General features: G+C 28.5%; 3 protein-coding genes across 5 annotated transcripts; 1 reads left to right on the top strand and 2 right to left on the bottom strand.

Annotated features, from left to right (window-relative positions):
- Window positions 1–206: 206 nt before the first annotated feature.
- Window positions 207–6,948, bottom strand: LOC118073713 (LHFPL tetraspan subfamily member 2 protein). Of its 2 annotated transcripts, none has more exons than XM_035094380.1 (5): window positions 6,794–6,948; window positions 1,608–1,783; window positions 1,222–1,494; window positions 828–941; window positions 207–728 (listed from the first exon to the last, which is right to left on the bottom strand). In XM_035094380.1, the coding sequence occupies exons 2-5, from the start codon at window positions 1,729–1,731 to the stop codon at window positions 586–588; spliced, it is 654 nt and encodes a 217-aa protein (XP_034950271.1). In that variant the 5' UTR covers window positions 1,732–1,783; window positions 6,794–6,948; the 3' UTR covers window positions 207–585. The 2 variants fall into 2 exon arrangements, with proteins under 2 accessions (XP_034950271.1, XP_034950272.1); XM_035094381.1 differs by lacking the exon at window positions 6,794–6,948 and adding an exon at window positions 2,648–2,993.
- A 1,347-nt stretch (window positions 6,949–8,295) lies between these two features.
- Window positions 8,296–11,735, bottom strand: LOC118073756 (ATPase WRNIP1-like). The gene is made up of 4 exons (XM_035094462.1): window positions 11,421–11,735; window positions 11,037–11,237; window positions 9,890–10,922; window positions 8,296–9,768 (listed from the first exon to the last, which is right to left on the bottom strand). The coding sequence occupies exons 1-4, from the start codon at window positions 11,706–11,708 to the stop codon at window positions 9,677–9,679; spliced, it is 1,614 nt and encodes a 537-aa protein (XP_034950353.1). The 5' UTR covers window positions 11,709–11,735; the 3' UTR covers window positions 8,296–9,676.
- A 72-nt stretch (window positions 11,736–11,807) lies between these two features.
- Window positions 11,808–18,170, top strand: LOC118073754 (uncharacterized). Of its 2 annotated transcripts, none has more exons than XM_035094459.1 (5): window positions 11,808–11,929; window positions 12,002–12,129; window positions 12,426–16,358; window positions 16,429–16,645; window positions 17,028–18,170. In XM_035094459.1, the coding sequence occupies exons 3-5, from the start codon at window positions 12,437–12,439 to the stop codon at window positions 17,614–17,616; spliced, it is 4,728 nt and encodes a 1,575-aa protein (XP_034950350.1). In that variant the 5' UTR covers window positions 11,808–11,929; window positions 12,002–12,129; window positions 12,426–12,436; the 3' UTR covers window positions 17,617–18,170. The 2 variants fall into 2 exon arrangements, with proteins under 2 accessions (XP_034950350.1, XP_034950351.1); XM_035094460.1 differs by having other exon boundaries at window positions 11,812–11,929; window positions 12,049–12,129.
- The last annotated feature ends 147 nt before the right edge of the window (window positions 18,171–18,317 follow it).

Genomic DNA, 18,317 nt, shown 5'->3' with positions numbered 1-18,317 from the left:
TAAATTAAATAAATTCAAAAAAAAAAAAAAAACAAGTTTTGGAATTTTTTTTTAGCTATTGTTGCATTTTTAATGATTATTTTTTCTATAAGTTTTTCAATACCTGATTGTATAAATTAAAATATGTGACAACATTGAATTTTTAGTATATTTTATTTTACTAAAGAGCTAAATAAAAGGAAAAAGAAAAAAGAAAACATTCATGATTAAATTTATGAATATCTATATTTTACTTATAATAAGAGCACTCTTAAATGTATGTAATAATCATAATTTCAATGTGCTGTTGAGAATAATTTTATATTCTGTTCATTGATTCTCTTCTTTTTATGCGCAGGCATAAAATGATTTTTACTCAAGTCAATGAGCTAAATTATTATTTATTTTTAAATAAAATTTAAGTAACATGATATGATATTCGTTGTTGCTACCTTTTAGGCAATGATAAACGATTCATTTGTATTCACCACTTTCTCTTTGACTTCTGGCCCTCGAAAACAGTTATTTAATCTTGTCGTTATATATTTACACACGTAAAATCTTGTTTTCCACAATGGTACTTTTTCCAAACACTTCTCACAAACTTTATGCGAGGCAAATTAATGTCTTGCCCTCATTCATTTTATCTTGAACCTTGTCACTGGCAGTAGATTTCTCGGCTTGGGCGCTTAATACAGCGCAAAGGAAAGTCAATACTATTCCAATTACTGCGCTGTAAAATGCCCAACCTATAACATTAATTTATATTATCGATAAATCATTTATATATATTATACGCCTTCTCAGTTATTAATATAAAATTTCAAAACTTCTTCAATATAAATTACCCAAAGTGCAGTCGCCGAGGTAAAAGGCAGAGGCTTCCAACCCACATATTCTTCGCACCCTTTCAGCTCCCCATCCAGCCGGATATAAAACCATTCCCAACAGATAAATTATCCCTGAAAAAAATTTTTAAAATTGCAATTATTAATTTGAAGTCAAAAAATTTATTTCTCTCATTTATCTTCCATAGAACTCTTACTTTTTATTCTATTTTTAATTAAATTTTTTAATCTTCCAATAATTAAGAACAGCTCAAACAATTATCTGTAATCAATTATCTCCACAATTTAATTCATATTCAATTTCGGTAATCAAAAAATGACACAATTTATTATTACTCATTTCAACAAAAATTTAACTTTGATATAATAATGACAGAAGAAATTTTTTTTTTACCTGCAATTGCTTGTGTTACTCCAGCGAGATTAAAAATACTTTTTCTTCCAACACTTTGAACACAACATCCAAGTAAAGCAGCAAGAACTGAAACACTCATGACTGCTAATCCCAAAGCAAGAAAAAATAAAGAAGCTTTCCAAAATCCCGGAAATACTTTAGAATCAGTGGCGAAGCCTTCACTATTGAAGTTAGCACAATGCATTCTATCAAAGAGCATTGTACAGCGATTAAAGATCCCGACCGTTGGTGAGAAAAGGTCTGTGGTATTTTCTGGAAATTTTTATTATGATTATTAAAATAATAGCATCGAATCATCTAATCATGCTCGTATCATAAATGAATTTATATGCTTAATAAATAAACTTAATTTATTATAGCTATACTTTTAATTTGGTGAGGTCCAACAATCCACTTGGGTGTAATGAGGGCTGACAAAACAGCCATCAAAGCAACAAGGGAAAGAAGAGACCACAGAAGACTGCGGCCAGTTACGATCACGTAGCACATCCTGTCACGCTGTTTACTGCTTTATGTCATTCTCAATTTATTGCTCTAGTCTCTGTGAAAAATAGCCGATAAGATTAAAAATTAATAAGTAAATAGACTATAAACAATTATTAATATAAAAAAACATCCAATAAATACTCTATAATTAATTCATTAATTATTTCTCTGGTCAAAGTTAATTAATTTATTCTAATTAACTGTTTCAAAATAAATAGAACAAGTCTTTTTTACCAAATCAATAAAATTACAGGAAGTCAAATTAAAGACATTTCAAGGAAAAAATGTGTCCATCAAAAAAATTAAATTTCCAGTTTTATTGGAACTACCTCAATGACTTGCTTTGTTAAATTCACTTCTTTATTCCGGATGTTTCGAACGAATGACTGATGTGATTGAATGCTTTATATTATTCCTATCCTTCGACTACTTGAATCTCGAAAAATAAAATAAAAAATGATTTGATGCCTTATCAATCAATTTCGATTTGATTCCAGGAACTGTTTATGTAATAGAGTATTTCACCCATGTGAAATAGATTGAAAATTTTATCATTTATAAAAATGCTTTCACATCAATCGGTAATCGTACACGTTTTGTATGCTCCTAAGGGAATGGAATACAAATACCAAAGTCTGAAAGTAAAATTAAAGTCGTGTGGTATTGAACGAATATATCAAACTACAATATTCAAGAGTGTAAAAAATCCATTCTTTTGTTCTCTTATGGTTCTCGAGGAAGTCTTTGTCATACGTGCCACTTTATAGTGTATCCTAGATGCTGGTTTAGTCTATTTAATCCTCATCTTAAGTAACTGCAAATATTCATTTATCTTTTCCTGATTTATATCTCTGTCCTTCTGCTTATTTTTTTTTTTTGAACAAAATCTTTTTGATTACTTAAAAACATTCGAACTGACCTAAAACATCCTGAGCTGTCAACCTCTTCTCAAATGTCAGTTTAGTTTGCTTTCCAGTGGTTTATCCTCAAGATCGTAAATTAATCTTTGTTCGTACTTTTTTGTTTGTTAGAAAATCATCGAAAAATATACTCTTGAAGTTCTTTGTAATTTCTCACTTGGTATGATGATGAGGAGGCGGTATAGGAGGCTTATCAATTCGTCTCATATGCTCTCTTGACCACATGCGTTGAGAACGCACTGCCCACCCAGGAGTGAAACATCGATTTGCCCATCTTTGATCATTCAGAGTTTATAGTACAGATGCATAGGCATTAGTCATCCAGTGAGACTTCTTTCTCAACTCTTTGCCCATGATCTCTTTCTTTTTATTTATTGCCTGGAAGTGTCGGAACTTCAGAAATGAGAATATCTTAAAATGCCAAAGTTTAACTTGTTATTTTTTTAATTATCTAGAATTGAAATATTTTATTTTGTGCCGTCAACATTTCACAAAGTGAGATCGAAAAAATTAATTTTTTTTCATTTCTACGAACCAAGTAAATAATTAAATAATGATGAAATGCGAATAGGAGTTAATTAAAATCCAAAAAAGGAATGAATAAAAGCAATGAGCAAAAAATGTAAAAGTATATAAATTAAGAAGTAGAAGATTAAAGAAATGTAGATACTTTGAAGATTATTTTAATTTTATTAAAAAAACTATTTTAGATACATTTGAAAAAATAATCATCTCAATGAGCAAAAAGCTGAGACAAAAAAGACAAATTAGTTGCATAATCTTAAGCCATCTGGATCGCAGCTGGTTGGCAGGTGTTTTTATCTCACTCACCTCTTCCTTATTATATCTTCTTCTTATTCTTTTCCAGTCTATAAATTTATCTCCTCCTCAATTTTCTCTTTTCTTCTATCTTCTACTTACTGTATAGTAATGCAAACTGAAGTTCTGTCCTTCTTATTCCCGTACTTTTTTCTCACTCTTTCTCTTCGTATGGTTTATTTCTTGGATCACACACTCTATCTCCTACCAGTAAGTCTATTCTTTTGCCACACGCGCCTTACCCATGTGCGTTGGAACCGACGATTGTATCAGCATTGATTTATCGAGATTCCAGTCGGCAGCCAAACCCATGGGTTCGAATTAACGAATCGAACGATTTGCATCTATATATAATCCTTCAAATAATCTTTCTCAAGCTGACTTAACTGCTTTTTTTAAACTTATCCACAAAAAGAATGCATGATTTTATATATTATTGGATTAAATTAAATTATTTAAAGTTCATCAAATTAATTTTTATTTTTGATACTGGAATACGTGAAAGCTATGAAAAAATGAGCTTGTAAAGTTACTCTTTCCATAAAGGTATATAATGAACACGAATAGATCATAAAGAAATTCGAGAGTTAAAATACCCAAAATTAAAAAAAAAAAAATGAAATTTATTGCTCCAAAACCCATAGACTTCAACGAATCATAATATGACTATTCACTTCCACCAATTCTATTTTGGCCTTGATTCTCAGTAGAGTTTCGTACACTTACACATCTGTTCATTAACTTCAACCAGTATATTTTCTGATAAAAGAGTATTTTTCTCAATTTTGAACTCGCATTTTTTCAACTCATCTTATAGTATTGACTAGCAATAGGGTTTGAATTAGCAAGAATTATTGGCACAATTTTCAATTCACAGTGTCAGTTGCTAATACATTGCCAAAGGCCTTTGATATCGACATATCGAGAACCTGAAAGTGCATCCAACTTGTTCCATCTTACATACTAGGTATATAACAGCTTTAAGTTCCCAGAGTCATGATCGTTGCGATAATTAGGGAATACGAGAAGCGAGAAGACTGGATTATAACGGTACTATAATGAAGATAAACGATGATAACTTGATAGTATTCGTTTTAGGATTGGATCTCCATTGTCGTTTATCGTAAGTCAAGTACCATATGTCTAATAAATCATTGAGTGATAATGATCTTGGTAATTTTCAACATTTAAGAACATTTTCTCAACAATTAATTGAATGTTGGATTACATTTTATATATAAGAAAGCTTTAAAATCAACTTATAAAATATTCTAAAAGTAAATAACATGTTTTTTGAGAAGTAGTAGATTAAATATTTGTGTTAAAAGCTACTGTGTCTTTGAAAATAGATAACTAGACTACCTTATCGTATTTGATTTTTTAATAATTTTTTCTTAAACAATCTCATTGTCACTTGGTCTATTATTAGCGATGAGCGTTGGCGAGAGTTCTCAATTCTTTTCTCTTTCAGAATAAAATAGAATGAAATTCTCCGGTCAACCGGAAGTTTCAGCGTCTGGTAGAGAATGAGATAAAGTCACACATTTACATCTCACTTTTTGAACATCAATATAACATAATATTTCTATATCTTTTAGTGTTTATTTTCTTTATCTTCTTATATTATTTAGTCTCTCTTTTACTCACTTTTTTATTTCTTATGTTTTTCTTTTTCTTTTTTTTTTAAATTAAATTCCTCCAACACTCGACCATACCAACTGCTGTGTCATCAAGGACTAATACATCATAAATATAAATTGGAAGGAGCACGCGGTCATGACATCCTGATGAGACAACACTTATTCTCACACATAAATCGACCATGATTGTCTGAAAAAAATAAATCTTTGCGAAAAGAAAAAAATTAAAAATAAAACTCCAATGAATCATTTTTTACTAAAGTAAAGAGCAACAAGTATGAACTACAAGACTGATTAACTGCACGAAATAGAACTACCTCAATACAAGAAGAAAATTCATTTTCAATAAAAATGATTATTATTAACAAAATTTATATATTTATAATTTTTATATATTATTATATATTAAATTAAATTTTATTTTCATTCAAGACATAAAAACTTTCCAATTATGCTATCCACATAGCCATGAAAAATACTCCCTCTTCAACTTAAAAATAATTCACATATCCAGCACCTTGGCCAATCCTTTTAGCATGAAGACCTGATCGAAGAGGAAGTCTGTAAGCATGACTCGTGCGTGTACACGCATCATTTAACGGCAAGTCGTGCAATTAGAATGCGTCGCGTGTTGAGTAAAAGATATGCCGATAGAATCTCATAAGCTATTGAGTTGCGTTGGTGTACATCTTGAAGATATTCTTCATCTTTCGCTCAATATATAATATAATGGTGTTGGTAAGTATCTGCTAGTGCGTAGGTTGATGACGTTGTAAAGAGAAAGAGGAAGAGAGGAAGGAAAGGAGAGCGATGACACCAAGGAGGTTAGATGATGGACAAAAGGGTTTGAGAGGAAAAGTGCTGAAGAGAAGACCAATCAACATTGATAAGTAGCTTCTTTTTGCCTGAAGCTATGGAATTTACTTTGGTATTGATGGGCGCTAATACCATGCTTTGTTTGTTTTGTCTCTTTCTTTTGTTTGCTTCAAAATGCAAGTTTAATTGCTTTTTTTCTTTAACTCTTGCAGATCATGGTGGATTGGAGCTAGTTTTAGATGCTTTTAATCTGACAGCCAGCTAATAATATCCAGTCTAGTCTTCAGATAGGTTTTAACTTTTTGTAGGGGTTCTTTTTCATTTTAATGAACTTAACATTTTTAAGATAATTTTTTTGAATAAATAATGATCAAGAATTACTACTTTATTTTTCTATTGACATAAAATAGTTAGTTACTGATGACATGTCTAAAATCGATGATTTGGAAATTTATTTTCATAATGTTATTATAAATAATAATAAGAATTGGATATATTTTCATTATTCTGGCGAATATTTCAATGAACTATTCGATTTTCGATATTTTTTCATGAAAATCAACCGATCTAAAGAACAAACCAGAGCACGTTGAAGTGAGGAGAGGCATATATAAGACAGCTAGAGGGAATTCGACCGCCCTCCAAGATGAATTATTCATAAATACGCGACTCTCAGTTTGCTTCTGGTCAAACCCGTATTACAAACACTTTTAAAAGACGCAATCGATGACGAATGTTTGGTTAAACACCCACATAATCAAAAATAATAATTTAATGAAAACAAAGATGATTATTAATTACTTTGAAATAAAATAATACGCTGATAATTTTCATACTTTTTAACAAACAAATATGTTAATTATTATTTACCTGTTGATTTAAAAAATTTGATAAATATTTTAATTGACACACTTGGTATAAACAGTTTTATGTTTTGTTTACTTCAATGATTCAAATGAAACTTTTCAGATTAATAACAAAACCATAATTCAACATCCAACGCGGCCGAAGAGCCGAACGAAACTAAAGCGTTGAGGGAGTAGCGAAGAGAAAAAGAGCCAGAAGCATCAGCGGCATGTAGAGGCCGGCGACTTGAGAAGTAGGAATAAACTGGGAAGAACGAAGAACGTGTGCACAAACGCCCTATAATTGAGTAAAGAGAATACTCTAAGTGCTTGTTATGCCTTCATGATTTTTATTTCAAATACTTTTTATGATCGTCTAAAATCTCATAGTTTGACCTAAGAGAACAATATATTTTTAAAAACATCAAAATAAACAAAAGATTACTTCAAGTTCTTATTCCATGATTATTCATACATGTGCTCTTCAATTCTGTCCATTAAAGTTTTTCTACTTAATAATGATTATCGTTTATTGAAGAATAGAGAAAGTTGACTCATTCATGAAGCGCTTATTCATTATTTTCAACATAAATGCAGAGAAGTGGATTCTGTTTCTACATTAACTGTACGAATGATGATTTATTTACAAATGTTTATAAACTTTTTGTTATAAAAAATTATATTCGATCACTTGAATTCTTAATTTCTGTTAGATAACAATAGATCACCAGAACATTTTTCTCATTACCCGAATTATCAAAAAGTAGTGAGGGTATAGAAATATTTTTTTAAAAATAAAAATAATATGTTTTTATAATAATATTCAGATTACTTGAAAATAATTTATTTCATTTGTTCTACGTGAAATAGGGCTTTCGATATCTATGCTACTGTATGATTCATTACTTCCAATGATGAAGCAATTCAATTCTCCATCAACTTCAATGTATATCTAATCTTTTATTTTAACATAATAATAAATATTAATAGTTTAATATTTGTATAATCAATTAACGACTATCCTTTTGTTATTTTTATTAATTTAAAAAATTGTTAAGTCACATTTGATAATGTAAAAGCATCTTTTAGAGCTACTGAATAAAAATACCAACATGAAAGATTCAAATATTAATATGAGTTCTAATGTTGAAAGTAACTATTATTTATAATATACGAGTATTAATTTTTAATACCTTTAAGCCGAATTAAACGAATAACATAATGTTGGTGATAGTAAGTTTCTTGTACAACTTATGTTTAATAATTAAATTATTGATGTTGGGGCAGATTTAATCGCTAATAAATTGCATACGAATTAGTAAATAAAATTTAAGTTATTTAAATTAGACGAACTAAAATTAATAAAAACAACAAAGGGTAAATACTTAATTTTTATAAAAGAAATCGTATATTTTCGTAACATCTATAAACTTTTGAACAGATCTATTGAGAGTACAGACTTGAACAGAAATTCAATAAATGACTCTGGATCAATATTAATCTACTTTCAGTTTTACATGTGAGTCATATGCGATAAAGATTACAAAGAAAGTGGTTTAATAACTTTAAGACGTTGAATATCTCTACAGGTTTCCGCTTACCCATTACATTAAAAAATAGTTTCATGACAAAAAAGGAAGTACATGCAGATAATGGAACAAGAACAGAAAGATGTAATCTTAATAGTTATCAGAATGATAATTGTATACCTCACGGAATTATAATTAACATTAAATACTGCTTATTAAAAATTTAATTTTAATTTTATTGAATTCATTAAAATAATTTTTATATTGACAGTCTAAAAATGGAACTAACGTAATTTTATTATAGTTACTTTATTTTCCAACCAATAATTATAAACTTAACATGTCTAATGTAAACAGCACTAAGAATCAACACATTTTGTTAGAGAAATACTCGAAGAAACTAAACAGCTGTGCAATAGTCTTCAAGTGAGACATGCAATATTATTTTTGATATAATCTTTATTTTATTCTTTTCTTATGATCTCATATTGATGACCAATTTTTGCAGCTGGTGTTGGAAAGTGTCTCTCAACATCTATAAGCAGGTGTTGGAGCACATCTTTTGGATAATAGCAAAATATCCATAAAAATAGCATAAATAAAAACTTTAGAGAAGTTTAAGGAGATAATACAACTTATAATTTATTCAGGTATTTCAAATAAAATCTATATCGTTATAACACTGAAACATATCAAATGAGATAAGAAACAATAAAAAAGAGAGAGAGAAACATTTAAAAATTAAAAAAATTTAAATTTAAGCCATATATACAGATATGTTTTTTTCTCATTTTCTTGCTTTATTTATCGAATTGTTGCTTAACTCTTCATCATAACAGTTAAAAATTGTTTTGATTCATTTCTATTTTTTTTTCTGTTTTAAACAGTTTTTTAATAAATAGACTTTACAAAAATAATATAATATGTTCATTACTACGATTATGTAACACTAAATAACAGAAATTGAGGGTTTCTTTTATGGATTCTAACGATCTTTCTTACTATTAATGAAATAGATGTATCAATATTTTTCTCATAAATGATTCCAATACTAATAGTCTTATGTCTTGGACTAATATTTCAAAATATAAAATATGTACACAGTTTGAAGAGTTGTTACATGTTTATCAATGAGAAAATCGAGATGAAAATTTTAATGATAAAAGTACCAATTAAGAATGATGAATTAAATATATACATTATACATCTGCTATTAATAGCTACTAAGGAAGACAATTAATACTTACTTAAACTTGTTGGATGAATATTTTATCATTTCAAAATCAACAGATCAAATAAAATGAAAAATTAAGTACAAAAATAGATTTATATGTTTTCATCTTTAATTTGCTTTCATTGATGAAGTCATTGAATCTTGATCATGAAAAAAAATTCAAATGCTCTAATCCTTCTGGTAAATATGTCAGGCCAGATTCATTATGATCCATCATGTTATAATTTTGCCCATATCCTGAACAAAATAAATTATTAAATAGTATTAAGAATAAAAAAAAGATACATCTTCGACAATAAAGTATCGCTATCACTTTAATTTAATGTTCTTTTATACACTGAAAAAAATAAAAAATTACCAAGCTCTTTCATCATTTTTGTTGGAGCGTTTCTCAGGTGCAAAGGCACTCCAGGCTGTGGCCCTTTATGATTAGCTATAACTCTTTGCGCTGCTCTTAGAGCATCCTCCATTAATCTAGACTTAGGAGCTCTTGCCAAGTATATAGCGCATTGAGCAAGTATAACATCACACTCAGGCATTCCAATCATTTTGCATGCGTGCATAGTATGCACAGCAATTCCGAGAGCTTTAGGATCTTTTAAGCCAACATCTTCGCATGCCATCCTTACCATTCTCCTTGCGATATAGACAGGATCTTCACCTCCCGCCATCATTCTCGCCAACCAGTACAAAGATGCGTTTTCATCACTTGCACGAACTGATTTATGCAATGCAGAAATCATATCGTAATGTTGATCTCCTCTTTTATCATACAACATGTGAGATTTTTTTAGTCCTTCTCTAATATCCGCAAGGGATATACTGCCAGGACCTTTGGTAGAGAATTCACTTTCTTCTGGTACATAAGATTGAACTGCCAGTTCTAAACCTCCAAGTGCTATTCTAGCATCACCATCACATGTTTCTGCTAAAAATTCAATCGTTTTTTCATCAATAAGGAATCGAGGAACTTCTGATAAGTTGTTTATATCCGCCGAGTTTGTAAATATTACTCCTTTTAATGATTTGACAGTACGTGTCAATATATCCGTTAAATTTTCAACGGATAATTTTTCTAAAACAATTACTCGACAACGACTGAGCAGTGCTGAATTTAAACTAAATGAAGGATTTTCAGTTGTTGCTCCGATTAGTGTAATTGTTCCAGATTCTACATGAGGTAAAAAGATATCTTGTTGAAGTTTATTAAATCGATGAATCTCATCCATGAACACTATTGTTCTTCTGCCAAATTTTAATTCATTTGCTGCAATAGTTGTAGCTTCTTTAACATCACTTACTCCTGCCACTGCTGCAGAGAGTTTTACAAAACGTAATTGTTTTTTTACATCTCCTTTACATTTGTTAGCTATTATATTTGCTAAAGATGTCTGTAAAGAAAAAAATAAAATTTTTATTAAATTATCTATAATCATAAATAAATGCAAAAAAACTAATTCAATTGTTTGGAAAAACATTTCATAGTTATTTATGGTATTACATACTTTGCCACATCCAGGAGGACCCCAAAGAATAATATTGGGAATTTCTCCTTTGTTCAACAATTGCAAAAGCATACTTTGTTTACCGAGTATATGAGATTGTCCAACATAATCCAGTAATGAAGTAGGTCTCATTTTTTCAGCTAATGGTGCATAGTTACTTGATGATTTTGATAACTCTGGTTTTAGACTAGAGGTAGAGCTCTGAAAAATTTTTTAGTATTATACTAATTATTGAAAAAATTTTATTATTTTCTATTTATAAAACAAAAGAAATTATTAAATAAGTACTATCAGCAAAAAAAATATTCTGCTGACTTTTATCAAAATAAATGACGTAATTTCTTAAAATAATTATGTATGGATAAGATATAGTATTACATGTACCTCAGTATTTTTTTCATTATTTAAAGAATTATCATTTGTATTTCGTTTTTCTGACAGTGTTGAAGGTGTTAAAAACGTTTGATTGCCTCCATTACTTTTTTTCGGTTTCTTTATTAAATTAAAGTTTTTCATTTTTGGAGAATTGTCAGTTCGTGGTCGTTTCAAAAATAATTGAGAATCTGTACTAGATGATTCGTTCAAAAAAAGACATTTTGAAACATGTACTTCAATGATTGTTTTTGGAAAATGTTTAGAACAAATTGGACACTCAACATCACTTTCCATCATAGATGAATTATTTTTTGACAATTTCAACAAAAAACAATTTCTATGAATCACCTTTCAACAAAACTCTTATGATAGAATTTAATGTTATTTTTTAGACTTCCTGTAATTATTGATAATAACTCATATCAACTGATCGTGAAACTTTATTACTATTATTATATATTATGATAAATATCATATATGTATACGACATGTGAGTCTGTCGTGTGAAAATTTATTTTGTAAGTACAGGTTAGGAAAGCTGATTTACATCGCGCGAACTTATATCTGTTTGAAACTTATTATACATATAGTGAATGATGACGCAGTACAGCTTCTAAGGGTCTTTGTTGGATTACAGACGGAAAATTTGCCTTAATTGTCATCTGTTTCGAAGATAGTCTTTTGTTTTCATTATTATTAATCAGAAGTTAGTTTATTTGTAAGTATATTTAGTTCTTTATTTCAATTAATTTAATAATAAAACCAATATTTTAAAGTAATATTTTTCTTGGTATTTAAATGCGTAAATAAACAATTGTAACAAAAAATATATGATTTTAATTTAAAATTAAAAAAACAAAATATCAATATGAACATACTTAATTATACTTCATTTTAACATAGTAGTTTTATTGTATTTAAAAAAATTAATCTACAAAAATTGTATGTATCTTTTAATCTGAACTATAAATTCAGTTAGAAAATGTATTAAATTATTGTATTTATTGAATTTAGGAAAATTAAAAATGGGCTCCAAATTATCTGATCAAATGAATTCAGAATCAAATAATGATACGAACAAAAAATCATACTGTCATGTATGTAACATTGTGGTTAATTGCGAAATTCATAACAAAGAAGTTGAACATTTATTAAAAATGGATTATTTTTTAAAATGGTTTATAAAAGAATCCGAAAATTCAGTGAAATGTACAATTTGTTCTGAAGACGTTCTGAAAAGCGATATAAATAAACATGCGATTCAGCACGAATTGATACCATGGTATCGACCAAAAGATGAATTTGAAAAATATTTTATAAATTTTATTGCCTTAAACAATGACACATACCGATGTTATCTCTGTCATAAAGAAGTTAAATATTGGTTTCAAGCTGTTTCACACTGTGCAGATCCTGAACATCTTCAGCATATGACTAAAATTGATGAAAAAATTGTTAGTACATCCTTTTCATTTGATTTCTACAAAACATGTGTTCTACACAGTATCTTTCCATTTTCAGTTAACAAATTTAAATGTTTTACTTGTGATTACCTTATTGTAGAAGATAAAAATATTGAAGAGCATATCTCTACCAAAAATCACAATGAACTTCGTTTTAGCTCAAAGCAGCCAGATAATGATTTATTACTTCAGATAACTAAAAATTGCGTCTTACAATCTTCGCAAACAGAATTTTATCTTCAATACTTCAAAAATTTCATTGGAATATTAAACGAAGATGAACATTGGTGTTATTTGTGTGGAGAAGCATTTAGGAACTCGGATGCGGCTATTGATCATTTTGAAAATCCTAAACATCAATCAGCATTAATTACTTCTATTGATGATGAAAATATTGACACAAGTTTATCATTAGATGTTTATGAAAAATGTATTCGAAACAGCATATTCCCAAAATCTATTAAGGAACTAGAATGTATAATTTGTGATTGCTACATTTCAGGATATAAAACAATTGATGAACACATTTCTGGAAAATATCATAGAAAAATGAAAGAAAATGATGTTTCTTTACAAAGCACATCTGAAGATCCGTTTCAGCTTTTTTTTAAAAATTTTATTGGAATAATTGACAAGACATTTCGATGTTATGTGTGTACAGAATTTTTTACCAATGAATATGAAGCCACTATTCATATTCAACAATCGAATCATAAGTCATTGTTAAATAATCCTGATTTCACAAATTCTCAAATAAGCCTTCCTCCAGAATATAAATTTTTTATTGAAAACAGTATTTTTTTGTCTTCATCTAAGTTAAAATGTTTTATATGTTACGATTCTTTTCGAGGATATCTGATGGCTAAAAATCATATTGAAAGTAAAAGACATAAAAAAATTCATATTCTTTGTAAATCTGATAATCAATTAACATTATCTAAAATTTATAATAATAAAAGTTACAATAAACATACATCAACATATGATTACATTCGATGTTTCACGAATTTCATTGGATTTATGAAAAATCACTACTGGTGTTTTTTGTGCAACCAAAACTTTGATAACTATGAAGCAGCTATTATTCATACCCACAACTCTAATCATCGGAGTAAAATACGTAGAAATCAAACTGTTAACAAAAATTTATCGCGACAATTTTATGAACATTGCATTCAACATAGTATCTTTCCATTATCTGTCAAAAAAGTTACATGTTTGATTTGTAAAAAGACTTTTGAATATTTAAAAGTAATAGAACATTCGAATACTCAATGCCACATTCACTATATTTCAGCATTCGAATTTCAATGCGATAATTTGTTATCCACAATAAATATTACTACTCAACAAAAAGTTAGAGAATCTATTTTAAAATATGATCAATGCTTCATAAATTTTATTGGAATAATTCACAATGTATATTGGTGTTTTATTTGTCATGAAAAATTTGATTATTGGGATCTAGCTATTGCTCACATTCAAAGTTCAAAGCATCGGTCTAATATAGGTTTAATTAATATCAAAAAAATAAATATGAACTTGACTACAAAGTTTTACAGATTGTGTGTCCAAGAGGGAATTTTTCCAATGTCTTTTAATGATATCAAGTGTTTCATTTGTGATCGCGAAATTTCTTCATATTTAAATGCTAAAGGACATGCAAATGGCAATAAGCATAAAAATAAATACTTAGGTTGGAAATTTACACTGAATGACATATCGTCCATAGAGAATTGCCATAATAAAATACAATCTGAAGAAAACTCTGTTAATAGTAGTCAAAACAGCAACGATAATCACAATGATAGTATTGATGAAAACGATGTACCTGAAACTTGGAAAACAATTATTGATTCAGATTACAGTGGTAAAATAATTACTACGTTGAATTCTGCTCAAAATCCAAATGTTGACAAAAAAACGAATAAAACAGATGATGGTTGGATATCGGTCAATTCCATGAGAAATCGAGCTAAAATCAAAAATCTAAGCTCTAAAACTACTAATTCAAAGTTAAAATCATCAAAAAATCTTCAACAGAAAAAATTATCAAATATCAATAGTAAAAAAACTAAAAGAACCAAAAAAATTAAGCAAAAATCGTCTAACAATAAAAAAAATTTCTTTTGTATTATTTGTGAACAAAAGTTTAAATCAGATGTTCCTCTTCATATTCATATGTCACGTCATTTTCGGCCATGTTTCATTCACCAGAGTAATGTTCAAGAAACAGCTTTAAACTTATCAAGTCAAAATTGTCAATTAAATAATATTCAAACTCCTATTGAAAGTGTAGACTCAAAATCACTTGCTAGTAAACATACTCTTCATATTCAAATAAATACACCAAGTATCTTAAACTCGAATTTCAAAACATTTAATCAAAAGAAGGAATATGATGAAAAAAAGACGAATAAAGTTTTAAAACGTCAACGTTTTAGATCTCGTAAATTCGCTAATTGTCATGGAAGTGATCAATTAATTGCACAGAAAAGATCTAAAAAGAATTTACTTAAAGCTGCTGACATTTTTGAACCTGATAAAACTAGAAGAATTGACTTATACAAAATTGATTCAATTCAATTGGAAATGATTAATCTGAGCGTTACTCGATGCTATCTTTTGGATAAAGAATATATTTACTGTTTAATTTGTCGAAAAAAAATATCCTACTCTGTCATCACAGTTTTCGAACATTTCCGTAGTATTAATCACAATGATTATTTATTAATAATGATCCAAGATCATATTAAATTTATGTCTTTTCCGGATCAATTGAGTGATTTGTCACTAGCTAGAGAGTGGATGGAAGATATTTCAGATAAATTTGTCGAATGTTACGGGTGTCAAAAAAAAATTAAAAATGATGTCTCCACCTTGAAGGAACATTTGAGTGAAAAGAATCATATATATCAACGCGCACAAATTGCATCAAAAATGGCTAAATTATTTGAGTGTCTTTATTCAAAAATGGAACGTAATTGGTATAAAGTACGAAGCTATTGGTGCGTTCCTTGTCGTAAAAATTATCGCTTGGAGAATGAATTTTATAAACATATAGATGGAAATGGTAATAAAAAGAGTAAACACTTGCAACAATGTCAGAAATTTTCGAAATTCACCAATTTCATTTTGGATTATTGTCCTACCTGTACGACTCTTTTTTATGGCTTCCGAGATACATTTGCTTATCATTGTGAAATTGAAAAGCATAAATATTTTCGAGAAAGACCATTTTATGCTGTCAATCAATTGCCGTCAGTTGTAGAAGAAATTTTATTTGATCCTGATTCTGTTATGAATAAAATGATTGAGTCATTAGATGCCAAAGCTGAAGAACGACAAGAAGATGAAAAATTAATAATTGAAGATTTAGAATTAATTGTCAATAATCCTATGACAGCAAAAGCTTATGCATTTGGATCCAGAATTAGTGGACTGTCGTCAAAAACCAGTGATCTCGACATATTTCTTGATTGCGGTAACCTTTTATTTATATTATTAAAAAGTAATTATATATTAAAAATATTTGACGGGTTTTTCTATTTCAGACAATCGTTATTATCGAGGAAAGAAGACAGATAATATTAATCCCCTTCTTAAACAAGTAGAAAAGAGACTTAAAATCTGTACTGAGATTTGGACAATAAATAGAACCATAACGGATTGTACTGTGCCGATTATCAAAGTAACTCATAAACCATTAAGCATTGAATGTGATATTTCATTTTTGAACGGTCTTACAACTGAATGCACTCAATTGATTAGGTAGGTAATAGTACATTTCACACCTAGGGAGGGAAAGTAGTCTAGCTCAAACCACGTGTAAAATTACAACCCGAGCCGAAGGCGAGGGTAGTAAACACGCGGTTTAAGCTAGTCTAATTGTCTTCTCTAGGGCTGAATATGATTTTTCGTCATACCTGCGTGGAAAGTTCAACCCCTCTCCAATGGAAAAGTGAACTTTCCGTGCGGGTATGACGAAAAATAGATATAATTCATATCAATTTATTTCTAATTTATGCCAATAATGTTTTCATGTTATGAAGTATAAACATAAATTGCTGATTAATGTCTCAATAGCATTAATTTTTAATTATCTATAAACAAAATACATTTATAAAATACTTTTATTGTTTCTTTGTTAAAGAACTATCAATCAAAAATTGCCGCTATGTCGAAAGTTAATACTTTTTGTTAAACAATGGATGAACATGTGTAATTTGAGTGGAGAAAACGGAATAAGTAACTATGCAGTGGCCTGGATGGTAATTTACTACCTACAAACTAGGTCTATTATGAAATCTATTATAACATTGATCAAGGATCGAGATGAATCTAAAATGATTGGTGGTTGGGAAACTGGTGCAAGCTTAGATTTTTCCATTCCTGAATCAACCGAAAATTTCAGAGATCTTTTGAAAGGATTTTTTGAAATGATAACAACATTTAATTTTCGAAATAATATTATCTGTCCATTGTTAGGAGAACCTCTTGCAAAAAAATGTTTCAGTGATGCTAAAAAACTTTTACCAGGAGAAATGGAGACGTACAAACAAAATTGTAAACTGAAGAATCATGAAATTTTTCGTATTGATTCTCCACTTTGTGTGCAAGATCCATATGATTTAAGTCATAACATTACAAAAGCTACTAAAAAAATTGCAGTTTCTAAACTTATAACTTTATCTACTTTGACAATAAAAAAGTTAAACAATGGTGATATTCATTTAATCTGAGTAATAGACTATCAGTTTTATATTTTATACTGATGTTTACAGAATTAGCAGTATATCATAAAAACATAAAAAAACTTATTACATTGTTGATTAATGATAAACTTTAAAAGTTACTAAGATTAATATAATTATCTTAAGATGAAAAGTATTGTGAAAGACATGAAAAAGTGCCTTAAATAAGTTGTTAAATACATACGGAACTAAGATTAAACATATTTTCGAATTATGTTTACAAACTTTATATTTATAGAACTTTTTAAATAAATGATGTTATACATTTATTTTGAAATATTTTTACGTAATGATTATTTTGTATAATGATTTTACGAATCAGTCAAACTAAAATTTTCTATCCTTTTAAATTTTTTGATAAATGGCGTTGATGCTTAAAATGGCCGCTAGAGGGATGCGGGAAAATTAAATTAAATAAATAAAAAATGATTGAAGTAAAAATTTTTCAATACACTTGATTACATAAATAACAATTCTTGTTTCAACTATGAGTTTTTACAAAATTGTTAAAATATTATTTCATCAAATTGTTTAGTAATAAAGTTGTGATAATAATAAATATATGTACAATAACAAACTCTTGACACCTTTTTTTTCATTATTAATGTAATGAAGGTAATGTTTAGCTAATAATAGTGGGTTATACATTTAGATATTGATTAACGCATTTGAAATATGTATAAATCCCG

This window comes from Chelonus insularis, unplaced genomic scaffold (assembly GCF_013357705.1).
Source record: "Chelonus insularis isolate UGA/USDA-ARS -01 unplaced genomic scaffold, ASM1335770v1 scaffold_362_pilon, whole genome shotgun sequence".
Lineage (NCBI taxonomy): Eukaryota > Metazoa > Arthropoda > Insecta > Hymenoptera > Braconidae > Chelonus > Chelonus insularis.
Note: the sequence above shows the minus strand (reverse complement) of the source record. Positions and strands in the feature narration are given on the sequence as shown.

Excerpts from the sequence above, each read along its gene's own strand:
- LOC118073713 (XM_035094380.1), bottom strand. The coding sequence starts at position 1,731 with ATGTGCTACGTGATCGTAACTGGCCGCAGTCTTCTGTGGTCTCTTCTT. Across the intron at positions 1,495-1,607 it reads TGGACCTCACCAAATTAAAA|AAAATACCACAGACCTTTTC; the intron begins GTATAGCTATAA and ends AAAAATTTCCAG. Across the intron at positions 942-1,221 it reads AGTAACACAAGCAATTGCAG|GGATAATTTATCTGTTGGGA; the intron begins GTAAAAAAAAAA and ends AATTTTTTTCAG.
- LOC118073756 (XM_035094462.1), bottom strand. The coding sequence starts at position 11,708 with ATGATGGAAAGTGATGTTGAGTGTCCAATTTGTTCTAAACATTTTCCA. Across the intron at positions 11,238-11,420 it reads ATAATGAAAAAAATACTGAG|AGCTCTACCTCTAGTCTAAA; the intron begins GTACATGTAATA and ends AAAATTTTTCAG. Across the intron at positions 10,923-11,036 it reads GTCCTCCTGGATGTGGCAAA|ACATCTTTAGCAAATATAAT; the intron begins GTATGTAATACC and ends TTTTCTTTACAG.
- LOC118073754 (XM_035094459.1), top strand. The coding sequence starts at position 12,437 with ATGGGCTCCAAATTATCTGATCAAATGAATTCAGAATCAAATAATGAT. Across the intron at positions 16,359-16,428 it reads CGACATATTTCTTGATTGCG|ACAATCGTTATTATCGAGGA; the intron begins GTAACCTTTTAT and ends TTTCTATTTCAG. Across the intron at positions 16,646-17,027 it reads GAATGCACTCAATTGATTAG|AACTATCAATCAAAAATTGC; the intron begins GTAGGTAATAGT and ends TCTTTGTTAAAG.